General features: G+C 38.0%; 1 protein-coding gene across 1 annotated transcript in view; it reads left to right on the plus strand.

The window, feature by feature from the left end:
- The window catches only part of KIF13A (kinesin family member 13A), a 117,269-nt gene that overhangs the window by 67,729 nt on the left and 26,235 nt on the right, over nucleotides 1–23,305 (plus strand). The window contains exons 9-18 of the mRNA XM_010573166.1: nucleotides 4,061–4,172; nucleotides 4,575–4,787; nucleotides 6,371–6,481; nucleotides 7,635–7,769; nucleotides 8,962–9,092; nucleotides 10,881–10,967; nucleotides 11,078–11,244; nucleotides 16,885–17,095; nucleotides 21,532–21,694; nucleotides 22,357–22,497. Coding sequence (XP_010571468.1) covers nucleotides 4,061–4,172; nucleotides 4,575–4,787; nucleotides 6,371–6,481; nucleotides 7,635–7,769; nucleotides 8,962–9,092; nucleotides 10,881–10,967; nucleotides 11,078–11,244; nucleotides 16,885–17,095; nucleotides 21,532–21,694; nucleotides 22,357–22,497 — 1,471 coding nt within the window. The remainder of the gene's footprint in view (nucleotides 1–4,060; nucleotides 4,173–4,574; nucleotides 4,788–6,370; nucleotides 6,482–7,634; nucleotides 7,770–8,961; nucleotides 9,093–10,880; nucleotides 10,968–11,077; nucleotides 11,245–16,884; nucleotides 17,096–21,531; nucleotides 21,695–22,356; nucleotides 22,498–23,305) is intronic.

Here is a 23,305-nt window from a genome sequence, read left to right on the forward strand (position 1 = left end):
ACGGTATGGATGTGGTAGGGGAAGGTTGTTTTGCCCAGGCTGAACCTCTTTGATAATACAGGACTTCAGATGCAAGCACCAAACCTTTCCGCAAAAGATATTTTAAAAAGAAAAGTGGACAGCTCTACATTTTCCCATCAATTAAATTCTTATATGGTATAAATCTGTATTACCTAGTTCATTTATTAAGCATTCTCTGTTTGAAATCTCTTTTGGAACCGGTAGGCAAAAGAGAATTCTTAGTGCTGTGCTTGGTGTCTTCTGTTAGATTTTTGCTGTTACTTGGAGCTTTAATGAAGCCTGACTTTCACTGGAAGCTTCAAGATTGGTATACATGTTTGATCAGACTGGTTCTTCAGAGAACATTGTGTACGATCTTCTCTTGGGTGTGATGCACCTTACTTATTAGGGAAAAGCAATGATCTTTTCTGGAGTGATACAGTATATTTAAACCATATACCTTACTATGTCAGCTTCTTTTTTAAATATTTTTTTATTCTTCTATAAAAAAGCAGTAAGATGTATTGGTAGCATGTGTTATGTTTAATGGGATCAAAATGGAGCTGCTGAAATTACCTGGCAAATCAATTTGCTGCTTGTGCTATGTTTTATTACCTTGAAGAAGAATGGGGAAATAATGTACCTGTTTATGTATTTACAAGGCAGGGAAAATGTACACTCGGCTGTGCGTACCAAAACTGCGTAGTGTGACATTCAGCCGGTCTCTGCAGGTGTCTGTGCCATTTGTTTCTGATGAAACCTGGCTAGGGCTTTGGTAGCTGCCACCTTGATGCCACAACTCATCCTGTTGTAAACGCTCTTTCCTATCTTGGGACAGCATGTTGCAGGGGGGAGGCAGTGGATTGCTCTCCCACGTACTGAACAACAGAGTTGTGTCATTTTGTTAACATCTGCATAAAGTTGTAATAAAGATTACTTCTGGTTTTTCTCAAAGCTGATGCAGAATGGCCTTGGCAAAGGTGCTGGGTGTCTGCTCTTTATTATTGAGGGTTTTGGGGGACTTGCCATACCTCATAGGAAAGCTGGATGTGCTTGTTCCTCCCCAGGATGTGCTAGTTCCCATACAGAGTGCAGAAACGCAGGTGCTTAACAATTCTTTGTGGTATAGTCAAAGCATTTCTAGAGTACAATAGTAGGAGGAAGCAGAATAAACAAGCTGTCAATTAGTGGCTAAGAAAAATACTTTCCGTGAGCAGTCTGCAATTTTAACTCTGATTAGTAAAATCATAGCTGTTGTCATTTTAACTTGAGAATGCAAAAAGAAGCCTTTAAAATGTAGGTGGGGGGAAGGAATGGGTTGGGACAGGTCTGGCTCCAAGCTGATTTTAGGGAGGTTTTTTGTATTCAGAGTTAAGTAATAGAAAAGTGGATTCTGTTCGTTGAAGAACTTGGTTGTAAATTGTACAGAAGTAGCTTGAATGGGTGTCATTTAGGGACAGAGTTGTTCCCTGCGGTGAGGAAGCACCACTTCTCTGGAACACCCCTGACTCAGGCCCGTGGTGGGAGTGTGGGAGCTTCCCACTGCCCGCCAGCAAGGGCAACCTCATCATGCCTCAGGATTAGGGACAAAGAGAACAGAAAGTGTGCAGAAACGGCACTTTCCTGTGCTCTTGCACCACGTGAAGTTCACTCTGCTGCTTCTGAACTCCCTCAGTCTGCTGTGCGCCACAGGCTTAGGCCTTCTGGTTGATTCATGATACAAGTAGTGCGAGATAGGATCAAAGTAATGACGCATCTCTGATGCACCATCTAGCATGAAGGAGAGCAGCCGATGAGTCCTGTAATTATTTTGTTGGGCAGCCATTTCTTTTACTGCTTTCCTTAAAGTCTTTAAAGAGCTTTGTATTATGAAATCTCAAGCAGAATACATAAATTACTCCAGTTTGGCTTTTATTGCAGATGGTAACAGTTAGTCTCAAAATAAAATCAGTATTTGTAAGGAGCAGAAGTATTATCGCATCTTTTAATCCTCTGTTAATAAACTGTAGCTTATAATTTCCTGTTCATTAAAATACAGTGCCCATAACTGGAATTAGTGTTGCAGCCCTGTTGTGAAATGGTTTTCAACGATAGGCCTTTTTGAATCCCTGTTTTTCCCTTCCCCCTTCTGAGTGTCCTTTTCTTCCCCCTCCCTGAGTTTTTGGCTTGAGTTTTAACATTTCCCCTCATTTAAAGAGAGAAAGAGGAATCAGAAGAAAATAGGCCGGAGTGACTTCTTAACTTTGTGCTCCTTGAAGTTGGACTCCATTGGGAGCGTGCTGGTGGTGCTTTTCAGTTGTGCTGTAGGAGGTTGCTATGGGGCAGCATATGGCATCCTACTGTTTGCTCTTGCATGTTTAGCCCCCCGTCATCTCTGTCTGCGGAGACCAGAGGCTGGAGGCCAGAACCACTTCTCCCTTCCCCATCCTCCCCCCACAAGCTTTCAGAGGTTGTTAGGCTTTTGTTTAGGTCACAAACTAAAACTAACTGTCCTTTTTGCTGCGAATTTTTCAGAGGTGAATTGGAAAGTTATCCTATAGAAAAATCTGCAAAATAGAGTGCTCTCTTGGGAGATCAGATTGCCTAGCCTCTGCTTAAATTTCTTTTCTAATTTTGCTTTCAGGTCTATGCTATCTTCATACCCCTCTGTGCTATAGGCAATATGGGACATCTTTTGTGACGCATGTAATGGTTCTTGTTACCTTACCCTCAGATATCTTCTTTGAAATATTCTTCTGCAACATTTTTGTCATTTTCTAGATGTTATTTCTGAACTACTGGTAGTTTCAAGCAGCACTAAGGCCCTGTTACAAGTACTGTGCAAACACTGGCTATCAACTAAAATAGTACTACTTCTTTGAAAAGAAAACTCAAAAGGATGGAGTGGAACAGTACAATTAAAGATTTATTTGACTATCTAATTGCAATGCTGCTGAAGTTTTCCTTAGTAGCTGGATAATTGGGCATGAATATGACGGACCAGTATGCTCTTACACTTCAGCGCTGTCTGTTTTAAAACCCTTTAGGCTAAGCATCTGTTTAATGTTCTCAGGCTCCTGAACAAGCTCATTATCTTAAACATACTCACCCCAAGAGCCCCAATGTCATTGAAAATTTACAGAGGGTTGTATAACAATTGGATAATATAATGCACATAAGCTTTGCACAGATTGCTAATACAGTTACCCCTGTTGGTTGAATTGGTACCTGTACCAAAGTGAATGAGTTGTCTGTATTTTCTTCACTATTCTAGAGTGGTGTTTGGGATGTGGCTGTCTGCTAAGCAATTTGGGGGCTTTTCTTTTTCATGCTTGTGCAACATTTTTGTAGCTGGGAGATTGTTTGGTCTGTTCCCCCCACAAAACTGAGGTGGAGCCTCACTAGCTTTATAAGTCAACCCATTTGTCAAGGGACCTCCTAATCAGTCTCTTCTGATGAGCAGCCTTCCATTGTTGTGTGATGGCTGATTAGTTACTGGTTCACCAGGCAGACTAGTTCTCCTGGGCCATAGCTGGCTTTGTCTTGAGGATGCCTAAACTAAAATATCAGTGTTATCAACATTATTCTCACACTAAATCCAAAACACACTGTGTCACTTACTAGGAAGAAAATTAACTCTCTCCCAGCTGAAACCAGGACACCAAGATAGAAAGATTTTTAGTCTCTGAGAAAAGGTAGATGTCTAATCAAAGGCAGTGATTCTCCGGGTACTGAGGCAGTCTGCTTTGCACTTTTCAAACTATTTTAAATACTTTAATATTTCAACTTAAGTCTTCCTGGAACTTGGTCTTAGTACTAGGTAAGATGAAACACTGTAGATATCCATTTTTTTTTTTCTTCCAAATATGTAACTGTAACTAAAATAGATGGCCCTGTTTGGAGCAGGGCAATGGGCTAGCTGATCTCCTGTCATCATTTCCAACTTAAATTATCCTGATAGTTTGAATGTGAAGCTCTGCAGAGTATAAATTAAACTCTTCAGCAAATTGCCTTTTCTGTGTTTTATTAAATCTACATTTGGAAAGTGTGTTAAAGCTGTTCTACTGTGTTGCATTTATAGATCACTTTCAACACTGGGCTTGGTTATATCATCACTTGCTGACCAAGCAGCAGGGAAGGGGAAAAACAAGTTTGTGCCTTACAGAGACTCTGTACTCACTTGGCTTCTCAAGGTAATTAGTATTTTCCATTCACCCTGTTCACAAGATGTCAGCTTAACAGTTTGTAGGATCATTGTAGCATACCTCTGTGTATGTGGACTTCTCATCTTATTTTTTTTTTTTTGAATGAGCTAAGGAGCTCTAATAGCTAGAAGTTGTTCCAAGGAATATGGACAGCTAAGTGTATCTTGTGTTAATTCTATGTAAAGTCCTATTTGGCTATTTTCATTTCTAGTGGAATCAGAGCTGGTGGAGGTGGCTGGAAATGTTTATGGATCATACTGGTTAGTTTATATGCAGAGTACCTTTCAGTGTCTAAATAGTAAGCTTTGTATTTTAAGTATCTTTGTAAAGACATTGTATAGTCTCAGAACAGTTTTTAACCTTTAAACTTTATGTGGATGCACTCTGCAGGACAACTTGGGAGGAAACAGCCAAACTGCCATGATAGCCACAATTAGTCCGGCAGCAGACAACTATGAAGAAACACTCTCTACTCTGAGATATGCAGACAGAGCCAAAAGGATAGTTAATCATGCTGTGGTGAATGAAGATCCAAATGCTAGGGTCATCAGAGAGTTACGTGAAGAAGTTGAAAAACTGAAAGAACAGCTCTCTCAAGCTGAGGTAACATTATTCACAGTACAATGTAAACTGAGTTTCCCAAGGACATGTAAAACTCTGGCTGGAAGACTAGCTTTCTTTTTAAGTCTTACAAAATAAGGAAAGGAAGAGTCTTGCGCTTTTGTTTTTAATTAATTAACCTTGTTTCTTGAAATAAATCCAAAATAATGTTTGCTTATTTTTAATAACTTTTTAATGACAACATTGTACTGATGGTGACCCTTGTCAGAATAGACTGTTCTGGAAAAACTTCATGTCAAGCAATAATAGATGCAGCACAGATAAGAGCTAGAGTACAACTTCATTCTGTAGGCTTATTAGCAGAAACTTTTTTTACGTTGGTGGACTATATAGTTTTATGATGTCAAATGGAAAAGTGTGAAAAGCCATAAGTCTGGTATTGAACCACAAAATATGTGGGACATTTCTTTGACATTTGTGAAAATCTATAAAAAATTGTCAAAACTGCAACACCGAAACCATCAGCAATTTGCTTTACTGCCTTACCACTCTGTGATTGCTGCTTATCCTAGATATATATATACTTCTGTTGGAGAGTAAAGTATCAGGGTAGGATAGTTTACTTGGTGATACCTGGAGAAACTAGACACTGCACCGTAGGAAAATATTTTTTATCTTTTGAGGCAAGACACAAAATACTGGCAGAAAAAGAACAGAAGTGTGTCTGAGGGTAAATTTGTGTGGCGTTTAAACTTCATGTTCATTTAAGGAATAGTGTGCCTTGTATGAACAGTTCCTTACAGGCTGAAATGGGAAAATCTGCTTTAAGAAAAAAGAGCCATTCACTTTTTCTCATAAATAAAATTCTGTTCTAATCCCATATTTTAAATCAGAAAATATTATTGTAGCATGTCCTTAATTATGTTGTCAGACTGTGGCTGAACACAGTCTGTAGGAAGCATCCAAAGTCTTACTAATTTTTTTAAGAAGTTTTTTCTTTTATACCTTCTGTTAAAAACGGTTATATAGAGTTACAGGTCAGCCTGTTGAATTGTTACTTGGCACTGGACGTATTTAAGCCCTTATCTTTTGTCTCCTGTTGTGAAATGAGAAAAGCCAGTGTGAGCTCCAGAGCATGCCTTCCTTCTAAGATAATCAATAGGGTCAGTCTGAAAGCTTTAATGCAACTCTAGTAACACTTAGAAAACCAAGATAGAAGGGAAGGCTGAATATTGAGAGAAATTTGTATTTGAAACTACTTTTGGAAGAAAGACTTTGCAGTGGAACTTCAGACAGCTAAGACTTAAAGTTTTCAAATATTCAGATATTTTTATACAGACACTGAAGCTTTAGTGGCCAGGCCCAGGGATTTTGTTGGTTCCATTAGCCTGTGGAGCTATGTCGATCTTCAACTATTTCAGATCTGGACCCATTATAGATTCATTCTGTCCTCTTCCTTTGCAAGTGACCTGTTTCTTCATTTTCTACCATGAAAAGCCTGGGGATATAGTTGAAATCTATACTTGTTGCATTTCATATTATGTTGCTGTGTTCAGTTTCCTTGTGCAAGCAAATGTTGCAGTGGAAAGAGTAACTGAAGGTTTTTGCTAATTTCCATCTTTTAGGCCATGAAGGCACCAGAACTGAAGGAAAAATTGGAAGAATCTGAAAAACTAATAAAAGAGCTAACAGTCACCTGGGAAGAAAAGCTGAGGAAAACAGAAGAAATTGCACAGGTATTTCAGAAATTTTGAGGAATAAAGGCCAGATACTCATATAGTGCAAGTCAGCTGAATTTCATGAGCTTTAGTGGACTGTGCTGTCTTCCCCAGCAGTTATTTAAAATTCCTTTGGATTTTTGTCTTTTCCCCTTGTTTCTGGGGTTTTTCAGTGCTTTGTTTTGTTTTGTATTTTTTTAAGTCTAAATTCCATTAGAATAAGTGTAGCTGTGTCATGATATCATTGATAAAAGCTGTTATTTGATTTTAAAGTAAAACATCAAAATATGTTTGCGCAGCTCATTTATAAGACCACAGTGGGATCTTGGACGTATTTCCCTTGAAGTGACTAAGAAAATGAAGAATTACAAAAGGATCGGAATTTTAGGTGGTGTTTGTTGCTTTTGCTTTTAGTGACTACTTAACCAGAGAAGGAAAATGTGTACACATATTCACTAAAGTTCGTTTATTATTATTGTACTTAAAATAAGACTTCTGGATTCCAGTGTACTTTTCCATCATTTCCATCATCTATAGCGTGGAGAATGAGTGGTGTTGGTTTCTCTTCCTAGTCCTAATGTTTCTGAAGTATGCTTTGGTGCAACCACTGTTCAAAAAAAAAAAAAAAAGCAGGGCAAAAAACCCAAACCAAACCCAACCAGCCAAATAAAAAAAACCCCAACCCCCAAACTGTAGCAAAGTAAAAGGCATGTGTGATTGAGTAGATGCTTTAGCTGAATTAATAATAATAATGCAAAAGAATAAACATAAACTGTGGCATGCTATTTTCTAAATTATCTATGACTATGATTATCTTTGAAGTAATTGCAACAGAGACCAGTTTTTAACTAACATAGATGTTCAAAGCCACATTGTGTTACTTATGAGTAGCTCTAATGAAATCAATAGGGCTGCTTAGGTAAGTAAGTGCCACTTTGGGGAAGCAGGTGTCTGAGGATTAGATCTAACTTTTTATTGTTCGTGTGTAAAAATGAATTCTATTAAACATATGGTACTTAACCAATGTCTTAAGTTCTGTTTCTGGTAGCAATATACAGAATGCATATTCAGCATGTGCATCTTCAGCTTTAGTTGCTCTGCTTTCATTTACTTTTTGTACTTGTCTCTACATATTGCAGCAGGCAAGATTAACCTATTTTTGTGCTTGCAGGAGAGGCAAAGACAGCTAGAGAGCATGGGAATTTCCCTTGAGTCTTCAGGTATCAAGGTTGGGGATGACAAGTGTTACCTGGTGAACCTGAATGCAGACCCTGCGCTCAATGAGCTTTTGGTTTACTATTTAAAGGTAAGAATGTGAACAGGATGTTTACACAGAATGAAAAGGCACTTGTTTATTGTTTTGAATTTCTAACTCAATTTGTTTTTTTCAGAGTGTATTTAGATTTTTAAGACTAGTTGCAGCAAAATAGGTTAGGCTGCCTTCTACTGTTTAGGCTTTTGTTATCCCTTTGCAGTTCAGCTTCATTGTTTTCCTAATTGATCTCCTGATTGCCAACAGTAGGAGAAATGCTCAGTGTGTGCCAGTGTTGAGATAAATTCTAGCTTTTCCAGACAGGATGTGAATAGAACTGCCTTTTGGGCTGAACTTGAAGTGAGAGCCTCATGTTAGATGCTTCTTTTTGTGGGTGAACTGAGGATTGCTTTAAATATTCAATGAGTTAATCATAAAGAGATTATGTTTAGTAGCAATCAGTAAGAGGAAACATAGTCTTTGATGACAGAAAAGCTTAAGAAAAAGAGAAGCTGGGGGGAAGCACTGTTAAAAATGTTCAGAAAGGTATTTTCCTAGTGCCACTAGCTTTCATACCATTCTGTTTAACATAGTCTTGTGTCAGAGTGAAGTAGTGTCAAATAAAAACCTAATAAGTTTGTAAGGAAACGTGAGCTCCTTGTCGATATAATATGAAAGACTGTCTATATCCTGTCTATAGGTACTTTTCTGCTTTAGTGGCTGAGATAGGGCTTCTGTATTTGAACAGTAGCAAATAAAGCACAACTTCTCTAACAGCAACAAAGTGAAGTATTTCAGCAGAATTTACAATACAACTTGAAAGTATGTTTAGTTGAGTTGCTATCTAGCTGTTTTCTGAAAAGCAGCCAACTCTGTGCACCTTGTTTAACTATCCATGTAGTCCTTTGTTACATGTACCTATATGGCATGGCTGGTTTTCTTCACTCTTTGCATTTATTGCTTGTATGCAAGCATGGTCTGAGAATATTTTTACATCAGAATTTGTGCATCAACTGCTTTATTTTGCTTTATCTAAAACCATATGAAGGTAAAGTGTAGAGCAGAAGAACAGTTTGTGCGTGACCTTTACGGTCTTCAAATCTGCTGTGGCACCATTTCCACTCTATAGAAGCGCTTAGCAAAGGAGAGCACGTAGACTATGCAGTCTCAGTGCTTTAGCTAATATTTTCATAGTTACATAAACAGTGATAGTTTGCTTGTCTCTTAGTAACAGCTTATTTTCTAGGATCACACAAGAGTTGGTGCAGATACCTCTCAGGATATACAGCTCTTTGGCATAGGAATCCAACCAGAACACTGTGAGATTGATATTGCTTTAGATGGAGAAGTTACACTCACGCCAAAAGAAAATGCAAGGTAAGAAAGATCAGCAGCACCTTCCAGTGAAGTGTTTGCTTTTCTTTACCAGGAGATAACTTGCGTGCATTTTTATTTTACCGAGTCAGAAGGTATCTTACATTCTGATCAATAGGTAGCTTCAATATAGATGACTTAAACAGATACTTAGAAGTGAAATTCACCGATAAAACCGAGATTTCCCCACACGTGTACACAGCCACCCACTCTGCAGCATAACAGGCTGTTGGTGGTTTGGCTCAGAATAAACCATTGCAAGAAGGTATTGTGTAGGAACGAGGGACCATTGCTTGTCTGTATCTGAAGTGATATAGGATCACTGAGACGCTGCTGACTATTGCGACCCATGCAATGGGATAGCAGGCTGTGTCTTGACGGGAGAGGATAAATTTTGTCTCATGAGTAGTTCCTGTTGTAAAGCTCAGTATTTTGTGAGAAAGAGATGTTTTAAAGATCTGAAGATCTTTAAATCCTTTTCTAAATCTTTAACTACTGTCATGTCTAGTAAATATGCAGTGTGAAGTCACATTTCCCCTCTTGTTTCTACTTCTATATTTTTATTATTTTTCATTTGGGGACACTGTAGCTTCTTGGGTGGAATTGTAAATGTCTTTGTCACTTCATCTCCAATGGTATGTGATAAGCAGTACCTTTGTCCCAGTTAATAGTCATGCTGCTTGACTGAAATCTGAATATCTAAATAATCTATAGATTAGTATTAGAATGAGAAACAAAAGTTTGAGAGACACCTTTTAGAAAATCCAATCTCTTCCATTTTGCCTTCAGTAAAATACCTCTTAGCATTTGCATTTTTCTTCTACAGCCTACAGTACAAAATTTCAAATAGATGGGATTCAGACTTGTGGTGACAGAGTTACTGTACTGGAAATCAGTCATTTTGACTGGCAAGAACAAAGATACACGTCAGTGAAAAAACATAAATATTTTGTTTTACTTGTGCCTGATCTGCAGTGCTTAAGATACTAGTGTCAACAGAAACTTCGTTACCAAGACTTTCCTTGAAAAAAACCCAAACAACCAAAAACCTGGTTTTAAATCAAATGCTTACATGTTTGGGTTGACTTACTTGAGACAGCTGAATTCCGAACTGTGCAACTGAAAAGGCTTTTTTCATTTTATGTAAGGGGTTTTTTTCCCCTTTCAAATAAATTGTTCTGCTTTGTGACTTGCATATGCAAAAGTTCAACAGCTCCATTTTTCCCATTTTGTGATTGAAACTTAAATACAAAGAAACCTAAATGCAAATGTAGCAGTATACCAGATGTTCACAAAAATAGACCCTTGATAATAATAGAGACTCCATGTGTTGAAAGAATGAAACTTGGATCTAAGTGTCTTTTCTTATGCTTGAATGCCGAGTATGTTAACAGTATGTTTTGCAACTGTGTTGACTAACTTGTATCTTGGAGAGGTTTATTAGTAGGATTTGCATGCCTCCAAGTTTACAGACTGTTTATGAGAAAGAGGCAGTGGCCCATTTTGAGAAATGGGCATTTAAAGAAAACTGCAACTAAAAGCAACCTTGTCTACATGTTTACTGAAGAGTTGTACCAGCCAAAGCTGGAGGGGGAGGGTGCTTTGTGTTTAATTCTGTCAGTAGAAATCAGACAAGTAACTTTCCTGTTGTTTTTTTAATGAGAACATAGCAGATTTGTGCATTATATGATACAAATCACTGCCTGTAGACAGGAGAAACAATAGATCTTGTAGTTACTTTTCAATCTTTTATTTTTAGGATTTCACTGAGGTTGTTTTTTCTTCTTTCAGATCCTGTGTAAATGGTGCACTGGTATGTTCTGTCACTCAGTTATGGCATGGAGATAGAATATTATGGGGAAACAACCACTTTTTTAGGTAATAGTTGATATTTACATTCCAGCCACTTTACATTCAGCCTATCTTTTTTTTTTCCTGCCACTGTTCTGCTTAAACTTTTTAGAAACTGAATTTCAATTTTTACACAGAATCAATTTACCAAAGAGGAAACGACGAGATTGGCTGAAAGACCTTGAGAAAGAAAGCTCGTTAGGAGAGCATGATCTGGATGCAGCTAGTGAAGCTTCTTCAGAACCAGACTACAACTACGAATTTGCACAAATGGAAGTTATTATGAAGACACTGAATAGTAATGGTACGGCATCTGCCAGATAAAAATGTTGTTTTGGATTGTCCAACAAATTCAACATGGAACTTAATTTCTGGGTAAAAACCCATGTGGTACACTTGCTTCAGGGGCCTTTGGAGCATTTTCAGAAAAAGATATTTTACAGAAACAGTGTTAGATATACGTGTATATATATATATATACACCCCCCCCCATAAAAAGAATATATGCACCTGAATATAAACACACACAGATCAGTAGTTGGTTTGTGCCCTGACACACAATTTTATCTGTACATCTGCTGTCCTTTATAGTGCAGCCGAGTTGTAATCATATGCCTGACAAATCATTGTCTAATTCCTACTGACCTCTTGCTTTTGCAGGTTACTGGAGACAAAAGGATGCTCCAGATATGGCTCAGTTAATTTCATCCTTCCTTTTGTATCAAATATTACTGACTCCATTTTAACCTTAGTAGAAAAACACTGAAATCATAACAAACCAATAGTCAGATGTCAGCTAGCGTGGTTTTTAACGCTTGATCACTCTCAGTATTTTACTTAATCTTTGTTAAAACCTGTTGTGATGCCTTTTTGGGGCAGTATAATAGAGGATATATAAAATAATGGTACGGTGTATCTAAAACAATATGGTGTTTACATGATTTCCAGAAGGCAAGTCATAGTTCATACGATATAATATGGTATGAAGAAATGCTGAAAAACTTGGTAAACTACTGAATGCTTTGTACAGGTTTTTTACATACACAACATTTGAGAGGCGAATACTTTGGGTTTTGGTCACTGAGCAAGAAGACACAGTAGATGGTGTTTCATTGCTTTCTGTTCTCCTTTTTTCATATCTTTGCAGTATTTCCATTGTTTGCTGTGGTTTACTTATGGAAATACAGTATTTACCTTTTTCTTTGTCTCTTCTTAGTCTTTAACTTTCTCTGTTTTGCCGTTGAGTACAGCATGATGGTTTCATATGCTTGATGCTCTAGCAATAGTTTGCAGGGTTTTTTTACAGTTTGATTTTAATGAGGTTGCTTGTGTGAGTGAGTTACAGGGTCAGGTCATTTAAGTTGATGTGAGATTACTGTCTGATAACAGAAATATTCTCATTATGGTTCACTCATACCAGGAGACGAATTTCAGATGAATCTGCCATCTTGGTGGTCTTCAGTGTTGTCATCTCTCGTGAAGATTCTGTTGCCTGTTTTAAGGCTTCAAACCATCCCGTATCTGTGCCAAAACTGGGACAAAGGTTTTGAACTCGATTGGTTCATGCATGAGACTGCTGGAGAAATTTGAAAGCATTAATTGATGTTTGATCTGCTTGTCACTAACCGGGGATTCAACTAAACTGTAGCAGTCTACAATGAGTCAGTGTTCTTTGAACAGGAGGTCACATTTTTTGGTTTTCATGTGTTATCTACCTGATTCAAATGATTCTTCACAATATTTCAAGTGTCTTTACATTTCAGTTCAGTAGGCTTTTTTTGTTGTGGTCCAGGCCAATTTTTGTCTTGGTCAGTTGTTCTTTGCGTCTTTGCTCAAGAACAGTACAGACCTTGCTGTTTCATTAGAGCTCTTTCCTGCCTAATGCACAGCAAATGTTAGCAGTCGTACATGTTGGATAGTTTCATAGGCATCATAAGCCAATTATTCTCCTTCTTGCCTCTTCTGTCCCCCCCCCACATAGGTGTTGCTTAACTAAGTTGCAGTAGTAAGTGATAATAAAACGCTGACAAAACAAGTGACTGTGAGGATCACAGGCTGGTCTTTTGATTCAAAGCTAGATAGTGCTTCCAGGTTCTGTTCTTCTCAATGGTATAGCTAAAATACATTTTTTTCTGATATGCTTCCAGCTTGTTGGGTAAGAAGTAAAGCAGCTTTGTTATGATACTATTTATTTATTCTTCCTTCAAATGAAAAATAAATATGGGTAAGGAAGAAGAAATAAATAACTGAAGACAGTTAATTCTATTATCCATATTCTCTGGAGAAACCCTAGGGGGGGAATAAAGGCATATTTTTAAAATTTCATAATTTATTTTATAGACATATATTGATATAGCCCAAAGCAAGAGGTTTTTGTTTTCCTTTGTTTTGGGTTTTTGGTTTTCTTCCCCCTTGGTCTATTTGAGAACGGTAATCCTCTTTAAATAAGTAGCCTAGCTTCTCCAGGGCGCAAACACATTTGTTTTTATGGCATGTAACCTGTACAACAGTGTCACATATTGCATCAGGCTCCAAAGAAGCTCTGAGGAAAATGTCTGACTTTGAAAACAGCTGTAAAGAAAATATCAGATTCCTTCCTCCCTTCAGCATGTTAACTTTCTTTGGGGGATTCTGTCAGACCAGCTTTGTACTGCTAATTTGTGATGCTGGTCAAACACAGAATGCAGCAAAGTAGTTTACTCTTGTATACAGTGCGGTGGTTAAGTAAACAATGCGATTAGGTTAGGGTAGGCAGACAAAACTGTTACAGCTCAGGGTGGGGATTGTGATGAAACTTAGCAAAGCAGCCCATGTCATAACCTTCTTCTGGCTTGCTTAGAAAAATCGCTTACATGAAATCTTAAGGAATTTATTTAGCATTGTTGGTACTGGATTAACGGATTCCAGATGTCAATTAAGTGACATTGTAGCAAGGTAATAAACGCAGTTCATCCTATGGAGAAAGTACATTCTTCTAGTTCAATGTTAATATTCTAACAATTTGCAGACGATTAACTGCATATGAATGGTCTTTTCAGGGCCATTGAAATCTTGTCACATAAATATGTAAAGGATTGGGACTTGGGACTTTTAACACTGTATGGAATTTGCTGTGTGTTTGGCAGGCACTGGGTAGAATCTTCCCTAATTTACTTGACTTTGCATGAGAAATCCAAAGTTCTGGAACATGCTGTTTAAATCTAACTTAAACACTATTGTAGTTCTTCTGTATTGTGAAAAACTTAACTGTTTATTTTTTCATCTGCTAGCTAGATGGTTATAATTCAGACCATATTTTGCTTTTTCACTGTGAAAGGCTTGGGATTTTCTGTGTAAACTCTTTCAAAAGTTAAATTGAAGATTTTCTAAAAGTGTAAATTTACTTTTTGCATTTCAATACAAGCATAAGCCACCTTTTTTTCCCCAAACAGTAGTGGATTACATTGAAACTGGTGAAGTTTTAGACTAGGTTCTTGCATCTTGTTCCAAATATTCTCCACGGTATAATTTGGTCCTGTGGTAGTTGTGATCCTGAAAATCTAGGTGGCTGGAAAGATCACTTTTACTACGGAAATCTGCTCCCTGAACTTGGAGCTGGTCTTGGAGCAGTTGAGGAAAGTCTTGTCTTAATGAGTCAGCCCTAGATTCATTTCCTGTGTTTGCAAACACAATAGAGGGCTTTTAATTTCTTCCATGCCTCTTCTCTATCTTCTACGTAATACCTGATTTTCTCAACCATTTTTACACATAACTAAAACTGATTTAGGGATTATGCAGTAAAACCTATGCATGTGACGGTAATTCTGGTATTATATGGAGGAGTTAGGAGGGTAATGATGATGCAGATCAACATTAATAACTTGGTCTGTAGTCTAGAATATTAGAACTTGGTTCAGTCAATTGTTGTTCCACTGTCTAAAAGCTAAAAATAGCTGTCTTTTCTGAGAATGTCATGTACTAAAAAGTAATATTTCTGGTTATTTTAAGACACTTTTATGCATCACTGTTTTGCTATTTGGCTGTGATTTATACTGACTAATTTTTAACTTTATGCTTTATAATTACCGTTGTGGTGGTATTTTATGATGCCTTTGTGTGAAGTCAGTGATTTCTTCCATGGATAAGGCTAGGGCCACACTAGCAACTTTACAGAAGTGTTTGTTTTCTGCTAAAAATTAAGACGTGCTTTACATCAGTCTTAATATTTCAAAAAAGGATGCTGAGAGGCAAATACAAACCCACTGTAACAACAGAATACCTGGAGGTCCTGTTTGCTTCTCTGGCATTTATAATAGGAAGGATGTGTTTTATGAAGTGACTTGCCTCAATGGCCATGTATGTTAAAATCAGAGACGGTGAGTTAGTATATCATTTAGCAAAACTGGTCTGAGTAGTTTTAGTACTCAGGAAGTTGTTACAGATTACTAAATATAGTAATGCTACGTTGGTTTACGAAGATAGAGGAGATGTGGGTTTTGGGAGACTGTATGTATGTGTTATGGTGACCAACATACACTACTAGTGATGAAAACCCTACAGAACCTTTCATGTGAATCCTCTACTGCATGCTATAGTAACCCAGTTTTTTGTTCCATGTAGCATTGTAGTATCAGGAAAACTTGTACAAAATCTTAAAAGGGCTGGGGTTTTGTAGTGAAGACAAAATGGTTCATAACTAAATCATACTGACATGGGTTTTGGGTTGTTTTTTTTGAAGGGTGGTTTTGGGGGGGCTGTGGTTATTTTTTTTGAGAAGCACACCTCTAGTTCCAAAGTGGGACAGTTTAATTAAATCTAGGTTTATTTTTCTCCCTCCCTTTTGAGACAGGCATCCTTAAAAGTCACAGCAGCTCTTTTTTTTATATTTGCAAAATGGAAGAGGTATCACAAACTATTATTTTAAAGCTGAAGTTTTTTGCACTTGAAAATCCTGGCATACAATGTTGCTTCCCCTAATAATCCACTACTCCAACTATGGAACTCTTCTCCCTTCCCCTTCTGATGTACAGAGTCTGCAATCTGTTACCTGATGTGCTGTCACTCAGGTATTGATCTAGATTGGTCCTCTTGCAAACCACTCTTTTGCTGTATTTAAGCTTTCAGATATATATACATGAAGCAGATATATACTGGTAGTCCATAGAAGGAGCTTACTCCATTGAATTGCTCTTTCAGAGGCACAGTCTGGCATTGGACCTAAAATCAGGAATAGACAGGGTAATGTTTGTTTAATTTGAATGCAATTTAGCTTTAACTGTAGCCGATTGACGCAAGCTGTTGTTTCAGGATAGGATATTCAAATGGATATTTGTTCTGGGTTGATCCTGAGGTGAAATGTGGTTTGTAAAGCTAGATGCAGAAGTTCCCTCCAGAACGTACTTTGCCCACTTCAGTGCTGTGAAGTGCATTGCTGTAATGCGATGTGTGACTAGTCAGACAATTTGTTTGTCTCAATTTTCATCTGCAGCTCTTCAACATGTTTCATTCTCTGCCAAAGTGGAGAGAGTAAATTGCTTTTTACTTCCTTCAGTCATTTCCTTCTCTGGTTAACATCATTTTCCCTTGTATTTTGCTTTGTTTTCTTCATATTAATTTGTTCCCTTCTCCACCTATTCTTTTTTTCCTACTGGGATTCTGGAACATATTATAACTTCACAGCACTGAAATGTGCAGTAGATGAGGGTCTTAACCATTGCTCTAGCCCCTTTGCATGCTGTATTTTTTTCTTGTTTGTATTTATCTATTTAATGCAATATTTTTTATTTTGGCTTTTGTTTTGGGGGGGCAACGGCCATCTTGTGTTTGCAGAGACTCTGGGGTATGTTGATTGCTGTTACCAAATAAATAATGAGTGTTCTGTAATACCGAAATGGCATTTTCTCACTTTCCTGGGTTTCTCTCTCTCTCTCTCTTTCTGGTATTTTTTTTTCCCTTTTCTTTTTAGACCCAGTACAAAATGTGGTCCAGATCTTGGAGAAACAGTACTTGGAAGAGAAGCGGAGTGCTCTTGAGGAGCAGCGGCTGATGTATGAACGTGAGTTAGAGCTGCTGCGGCAGCAGCTCTCTCCAGAAAGGCAGCATCAGCATGGCAGTGACAGACTCTCCTACACTGCTCAGACTGCACAGCAGAAAGTAAATCTCTGGACAGAAGAGAGGTGAGAATACTGGAATTAAAGGAATTGATAAGAACTATGACAGGTGGAAGATGGGGCTTGAACTGTCTGTCAGAAACACATAATATTTTTTTGTGGAGTTGATGTGCAGTACAAGATCTGCCTCCACCGAAGTGTTAGCATTTCATTTAGGACTAGGTTCTGACATGTAACATGTGTGCAAGATCTTCCTGTTTTATTTAACAAACAAATGAAATAAGAATTTAGCTTTTATTGATCAGCATTCTAGCTTTTTTTTTTGACTAGAAAAGTACTTCTGAAATGTTTGGTTTAGCAATTAAGTTAGTTCTGTAAAGAAAAGAAAGGATAGTGCAGAGGTAGATTTGTCAACTAAGACTAAGGAGTCCACTACGGAGTATTGTGTGTTGAGAGTATACAATGAGAGTACAGTATTTTGCAATCTAAGAACTATAAAAAAATACAGAAAATGGCAGTCCTTCTGTTGTATGGATGTGTTTCTAAATGTAAGCCCAGCTTTAGAAGAGAATTGCTGCGTATGAGAACTGCAGAATAGTCAAATAGAGTATGTTTGAGCTGTGTAGGAAGTAAAAGGCTTGCCATGAGGTGAACAGGCCTCTTTGCAAAGGAATAGCATGGCACCTGGAATGTAGCCTTGGTGAAAGATCATCATGAGATTGGCAGGGACAGCAGAAGGTTCATTATTCACTCAACATTTTTTTCTATATGTAGTGAGTTTGAACGCTCTTTCCTATTTTGATTGTTTTTGTTTTGTTCTCCACCATTTAAAAAAAAAAAAAAAATCCATGTACAAGAGGAGTCTAAACAGAGATAGCCAAGATCGTGTTGCAGCTTTCAAATTCAGAGTGTTAGAAATAGAACATATCAGATCTTGGTTTAGGTTTTGTGCAAGGTTTTGTTTTGTGATTTCTGCCCAGTTTGGCCTGGGAAAAAAACCTAAACAAATAACAAACTGTTGACCAGTCATGACTAGAATGTTTTCCGTGGCAAGTATAGGGAGTAGTACTGCTGTGTTTGAGCTTTAATTAAAATAATTGTTTGCTCCTGTAAGAGCTAAAAACAGAATCATTGGGAACTGAATGTAAAGCATTGCAGAGTCATGGTTGGCATTTGCAGGCTCTTTTAGGGCTGCAGGAGTGCAAAATGAGAAACATGCCAGTTGGAGTCATTGCTATTCAGAACTGCTTTGAGCACAGCACGGCCATCAAGAAATCACTGATAACCCACTTCAGTAGCAGAGATGAGAACTGGGCTTACTGGCAAGGGAAACAATACCTCTAAAAAGGTGTAACAGAAGGGAAAAGGAAGTAGCAAAGAACTTGGCTGTCCTTGAGCATTGAGAAGAAAAAATTGTGATTGATCAACTTAAAATTAACCAACCACCATAATCATGTAATGACATTAAAAAAACCAAGAGCATCTGGAGTGATACCAAGGCTAACTGTTCTGCCAAACTTCTCAGTAGTTGTTGGACATTTCTTAGGAGGAACTGTGCTTCAAACAAGCATTTTTGCCTCTGGATTTCATGGGTCAGTGCTTTACTCTATATAACTGTTGAACTACTTCATGACTGTACTTTGCACTGTAAAAAAGAGGAGAATGAATGCTCTTTATAGCTATCAGTAAGGAGTCTGATAACGTTTTGGTGGCACTGCCATTGAATATGCAGTTTTTCTGGAAAAACTAATTATCAGTTTCCTGTCCTCCAGAAGATCCTCGTAGGTATACTTTTTATTTATTTATAGTTCTAGAAGAGGTTTGGGCTTCTGAAAAAAGGGTGAAAAAATTGAATCTTCTTAAATGAGAAACAAGAAAAAAAAATCTTTGAGGGATTTTGGCTGTAAAAGCATGACAACATGGTCCTGAGAGGGTGTTCACCAGCCAACTGGCCAGAGGGCAAAGAAATGCAGGAAAACATGAGAAGACTGGGTGTGAAGAACATGCAAAAGAGCCAAGTGTCTGGATTGCATGGGATTTGATTAGTGCGGGCTTAGCTGTCACTGTTGCCATTGCAAATGAAGGTGAGCTGTACCGAATCAGCCAGCAAAATTAATTTGGTAGGTATCGCATGTAGGCACGTGGTTGTATCTGTCAGATCAGCTAGAACACATTGCACAGAGTTTATTCTGGCTTTATGCTGACTGTGGAAGGACAGATAGATGATACCTGACCTGGTATTAAAACCCATTGGCATAAAGTTAACCTATTGTAACTTTGAACAAATTTAATTTGTTGGGGTGAGGTGGGGTGGTGTACTGGACCAGAGGTTTAGTTCAGCGTATTCAGTGTCTGGCATTGGGGATCCCAGAGCCTTGCAGTGACACTTCATGAGTGTGAGATGTGTTTTCCTTGTTTGGCTTAAACGATTGTTTCAGGATTTCATGTTCAGTGGATATTTGCTTTGGTTAATATCCTAATGGAGCTTGTCATATGTTTTGTGTAGTAAGAATTAAGAAATCCTATCTGAAACTATTTTTTTGCCTAAGTTTCTGCAAGGGCGCTGGCACAACTATATACGGAAAACCACAAATGTAATGAGAACTACACATCATAATTGGTTGAGTTACTCAAAAGTCCTCTTTATAGTCTTAAACCATTCCTTTCTCGAGAATCTAGCTAAGAAAAGATTGGTGTGGGAGCCTCCCCAAAAAGCTTCCCAGATGCCAGTTTCCCGGATCAAGGAAGGGACTGGCTATAGCTGAATCCCATGGCTCTTACAGCACTTACAGATCAAAGCTGCTTTCTGTTTCTCAAGCTAGGAAGCTGTCTTGCAGTGGTTGCAGGTGTAATGCACTCTCTGTATTAAGTACTATTTACTGAGTAATTCTTGACTCTACCATCATTTTCTGGGTGAATCCAAAATTATAGCTGTCTGTGGAATGTGTCACTCCCATGGTCTGGAATTGCTCATTTAATCTTGATGGCCTGAATAACAGAAGCAAGAGGCAGAGGGAAAGGAATTTTCAGTATAATGCCGGGAGCAGATATGGAGGAAGTGGACTAAAAATCCACTGATAGTAGCAGCTATTTAAGATCCAACAAAACCCACCCCTGTTGCAAATTTAGGCCAGACAGGAGAGAGACAAAGCTGCATGTTGTAGCGTGTTGAAGGCTAAAATTGAGGGCTGCTTGCTAATGCTGCTGGTCGTTTACCACTTTGGTATGGTATCAGGGAGCCAGCAGAGTGCCGTTTGAATTACCCAGGCCTTTCTTTGGGATATTTTGAAATAAAGATAGCCACTGAAGAAGAATTCTGCTGGGGACTGAAAGGCATATTAGCAGTTGTTTGTGGTTTGTACTATAAAGACATACAAAAGATCTAAGCTTATCTGTATAAAGGCAAATAGGCAAATTTTACCTGTATTCACAGAAAAGTCCATGAGTTTACTTGTTCCTCCTACACTTGCCCATAATGTAATGTATTTTGTAGAAATGAGAAGTGTATGTGCACAATGTACTGTATTTCAGTAGGACTTCACATAGAGAAGCTAAACAATCATACAGGGGAGTGCTGGTCACTGAAATATCTGAAGTTTGGTCATGAGTTTTATGAAGATGATGAGATGCAGTAAGTGCTGTTGGGATTACAAAGAAAGGCAGAAAGGGGAACTACACGTTTGCTCAGAGGATAATCGTGATACTTCTAAAAGGCAAATTAAAGTTGAGAATCTCAGGTGAGAGCGTATCTTAGTATCGCAGGTGGAGGTATAGTATATGTCATAGCAGGTTTGCCAGGTATTATGGTAGAAGAGATTTGCTCAGACAGGCCTTACAAACCTTTTTGGAATTTGTCCAGGGACTGTTAACTGTACGGAGTGCACAAGCTTTAACCTGTGCTCGTTCACCTATTACTTAAAAAGTACTTTGGGTCTATAGGACTTAAGATTTTCATTATGTTTTTTTAATGTGTACACTTGAGATGGCTTAAGTATATGGAGGGAGGTCTGGGGGTCTGTAGCACTGCAAAGCCGTAGCTGCGATGTAAAGCTGTGGCCTGCAGTGGTTGCAGGTTCCAACATCACAATCTGAGTAAAAGCGGGTTTTATCAAGATGAAGTCTCACATGCTGGGACTGGTAGTTTCTGTGGAACAGGACTCCAGATTAAAGACAAAGACAGCTGCAATTATTTCATTTATTGGAAATTAGGAATGTCCTTAGGGCTTTTAACAAATCATCACTGTAAAAGCTCCCATAGTACTGAGCCCTTTTATTTGGGCATTACTGTGCTACGCTTATCTCACCAGTAATATGTTTGTTTAATATGTGATCACTCCTTTTCCTCAATAAAATTGTCTGACAGTTTTGTGTTTGCTGACATAGTGCTATACAGCATTTCTTAAACTTGTTTCAGAATAGTCTTTGTTAGCACCTCTATTTGCAGCTTTCCAATAATAGAAATAGGTTTCTGTGTATTTTTCATGTTACCTACTGCACCACAGGGATGAATTGTTTCGACAGAGCCTGGCTAAACTTCGAGAGCAGATAGTAAAGGCAAATACACTGGTGAGAGAAGCAAACTTCTTAGCAGAAGAAATGAGTAAGCTAACAGATTATCAAGTAACACTTCAGATCCCTGCTGAAAACCTCAGTGCCAACAAAAAGGTAATGACAACAAAGAATGCTGGAAAATGTAGGTTTATGGCTAATGTAAAATATGTAAATGTATATAACATCCATCTAACCTGAGGCCATAAAATGTTACTTTTGTTAGATTATGCATACGCAAAATATGGGTGCTACCTGACTTTAATATATTGAAAGTGAATAATTATAAGTAAAAATGGGAACATAGCATTAAGTATGGCTCTTGCTGTTCTTTTACGTGTATGATCACCATATGTGCATACGGTTTGTGAACAGACATTTGTGTTCTGTTGCTATAAAACCTGCATTTTAGTTATGTTTGCAAAAATTACCATGTTTTGTTACAGATGACTAAAATTTTTTTGTCTTAAGGGTTTTCTAGTTGAAGTGCTGCTGTAAATACAATGATAGCAATTAGGATAATAGGCTTGTCGTAAGTGATTTGATTGAGAGTGTTAATGTTCCTGTGTGAATGGTAGTTGTCTGAGAAGGTCAAAGAGGTCTGGATCCTCAGAGATGTACAGGGTATGCTGCGTTTGAGGACAGAGATAGTATGGCTGGCATGCAGAGAGCAGCTGTATGTTCTGTATTTTATTCCTTTTTAGGAATGCAGTTTGAGTGAAGAGTTAAACTACTTATATGCACCTTTCCTGCAGTGATTATTTTTTCCTCTGATTTAGAGGGGCGCAATAGTAAGCGAGCCTGCTATTCAAGTGAGACGAAAAGGAAAAGGTACTCAAGTGTGGACTATTGAGAAACTAGAGAACAAATTGATTGACATGAGAGAAGTCTATCAAGAGTGGAAGGAGAAAATTCCTGAGGTATTGTATATATTTTCTGAAAGGGATCAGAAATTGACTTTGTTTTCTTTTAACCCCTTCTAATATGTTGTACAGATCAAGTGCATTGACTTTGTATATGAAAGTTTATGGGTATTGTGGTTGGTTTTTTTTTTAAAAAAAAAAAACAACCAAAAACCAACCCCTCCAAATATTTATAATACTAAATATTCAAAATGCCCATGCATAATAAAACACAGCTATGTCCTATCCTCACTTGCATTCTGAGATATAAGTCTGCTGAGGTCACATATATTTGTGCTGAGGTAGTGACTCGTGATACCACTAAGCATATGTTTACCTGGCATAATACAGGTGCCATGCAGATAAGCATTAGCTCTGAATGGAAGCAGCAAGCTGCATTAGAAATAAAATTATTAAATTGCTGTCAGTATCAAAGCTAGCAAGGATGCTGCTTAGATGCACTTAAGGTGCAGAACATATTGGTGGGGTAGAACTTGATGTTAAAATGTGAAATATTCTGTAATTTCATCTGTATATCCCCCAACCTTAAAGCAGTGAAGAATTCAGTCGAAGGTACTTAGACTACGTCAGTATCTCCATCAGAACTAAGTGGCATTTCCTGAGAATTTTAGTAGTACATTAGCCGTGGCAAATAATCGTGAGTCTTGTCAAAAGCTTGCTTGTTTGCTGGCAAGAGATAGATGTGAGATTTGGTGTTCCAGAAGGCGTCCTCTGAGTATTCAGGTGGAAGTGCATAGGAAGTATATCTTGCTGTCTTGTGGCTGATAGGGAGCACCTAAATTACTTGCATCAAGAATCATTCTCA

The sequence above is a fragment of the Haliaeetus leucocephalus genome, unplaced genomic scaffold (assembly GCF_000737465.1).
Source record: "Haliaeetus leucocephalus isolate CR32 unplaced genomic scaffold, Haliaeetus_leucocephalus-4.0 Scaffold373, whole genome shotgun sequence".
NCBI classification, from domain to species: Eukaryota; Metazoa; Chordata; class Aves; order Accipitriformes; family Accipitridae; genus Haliaeetus; species Haliaeetus leucocephalus.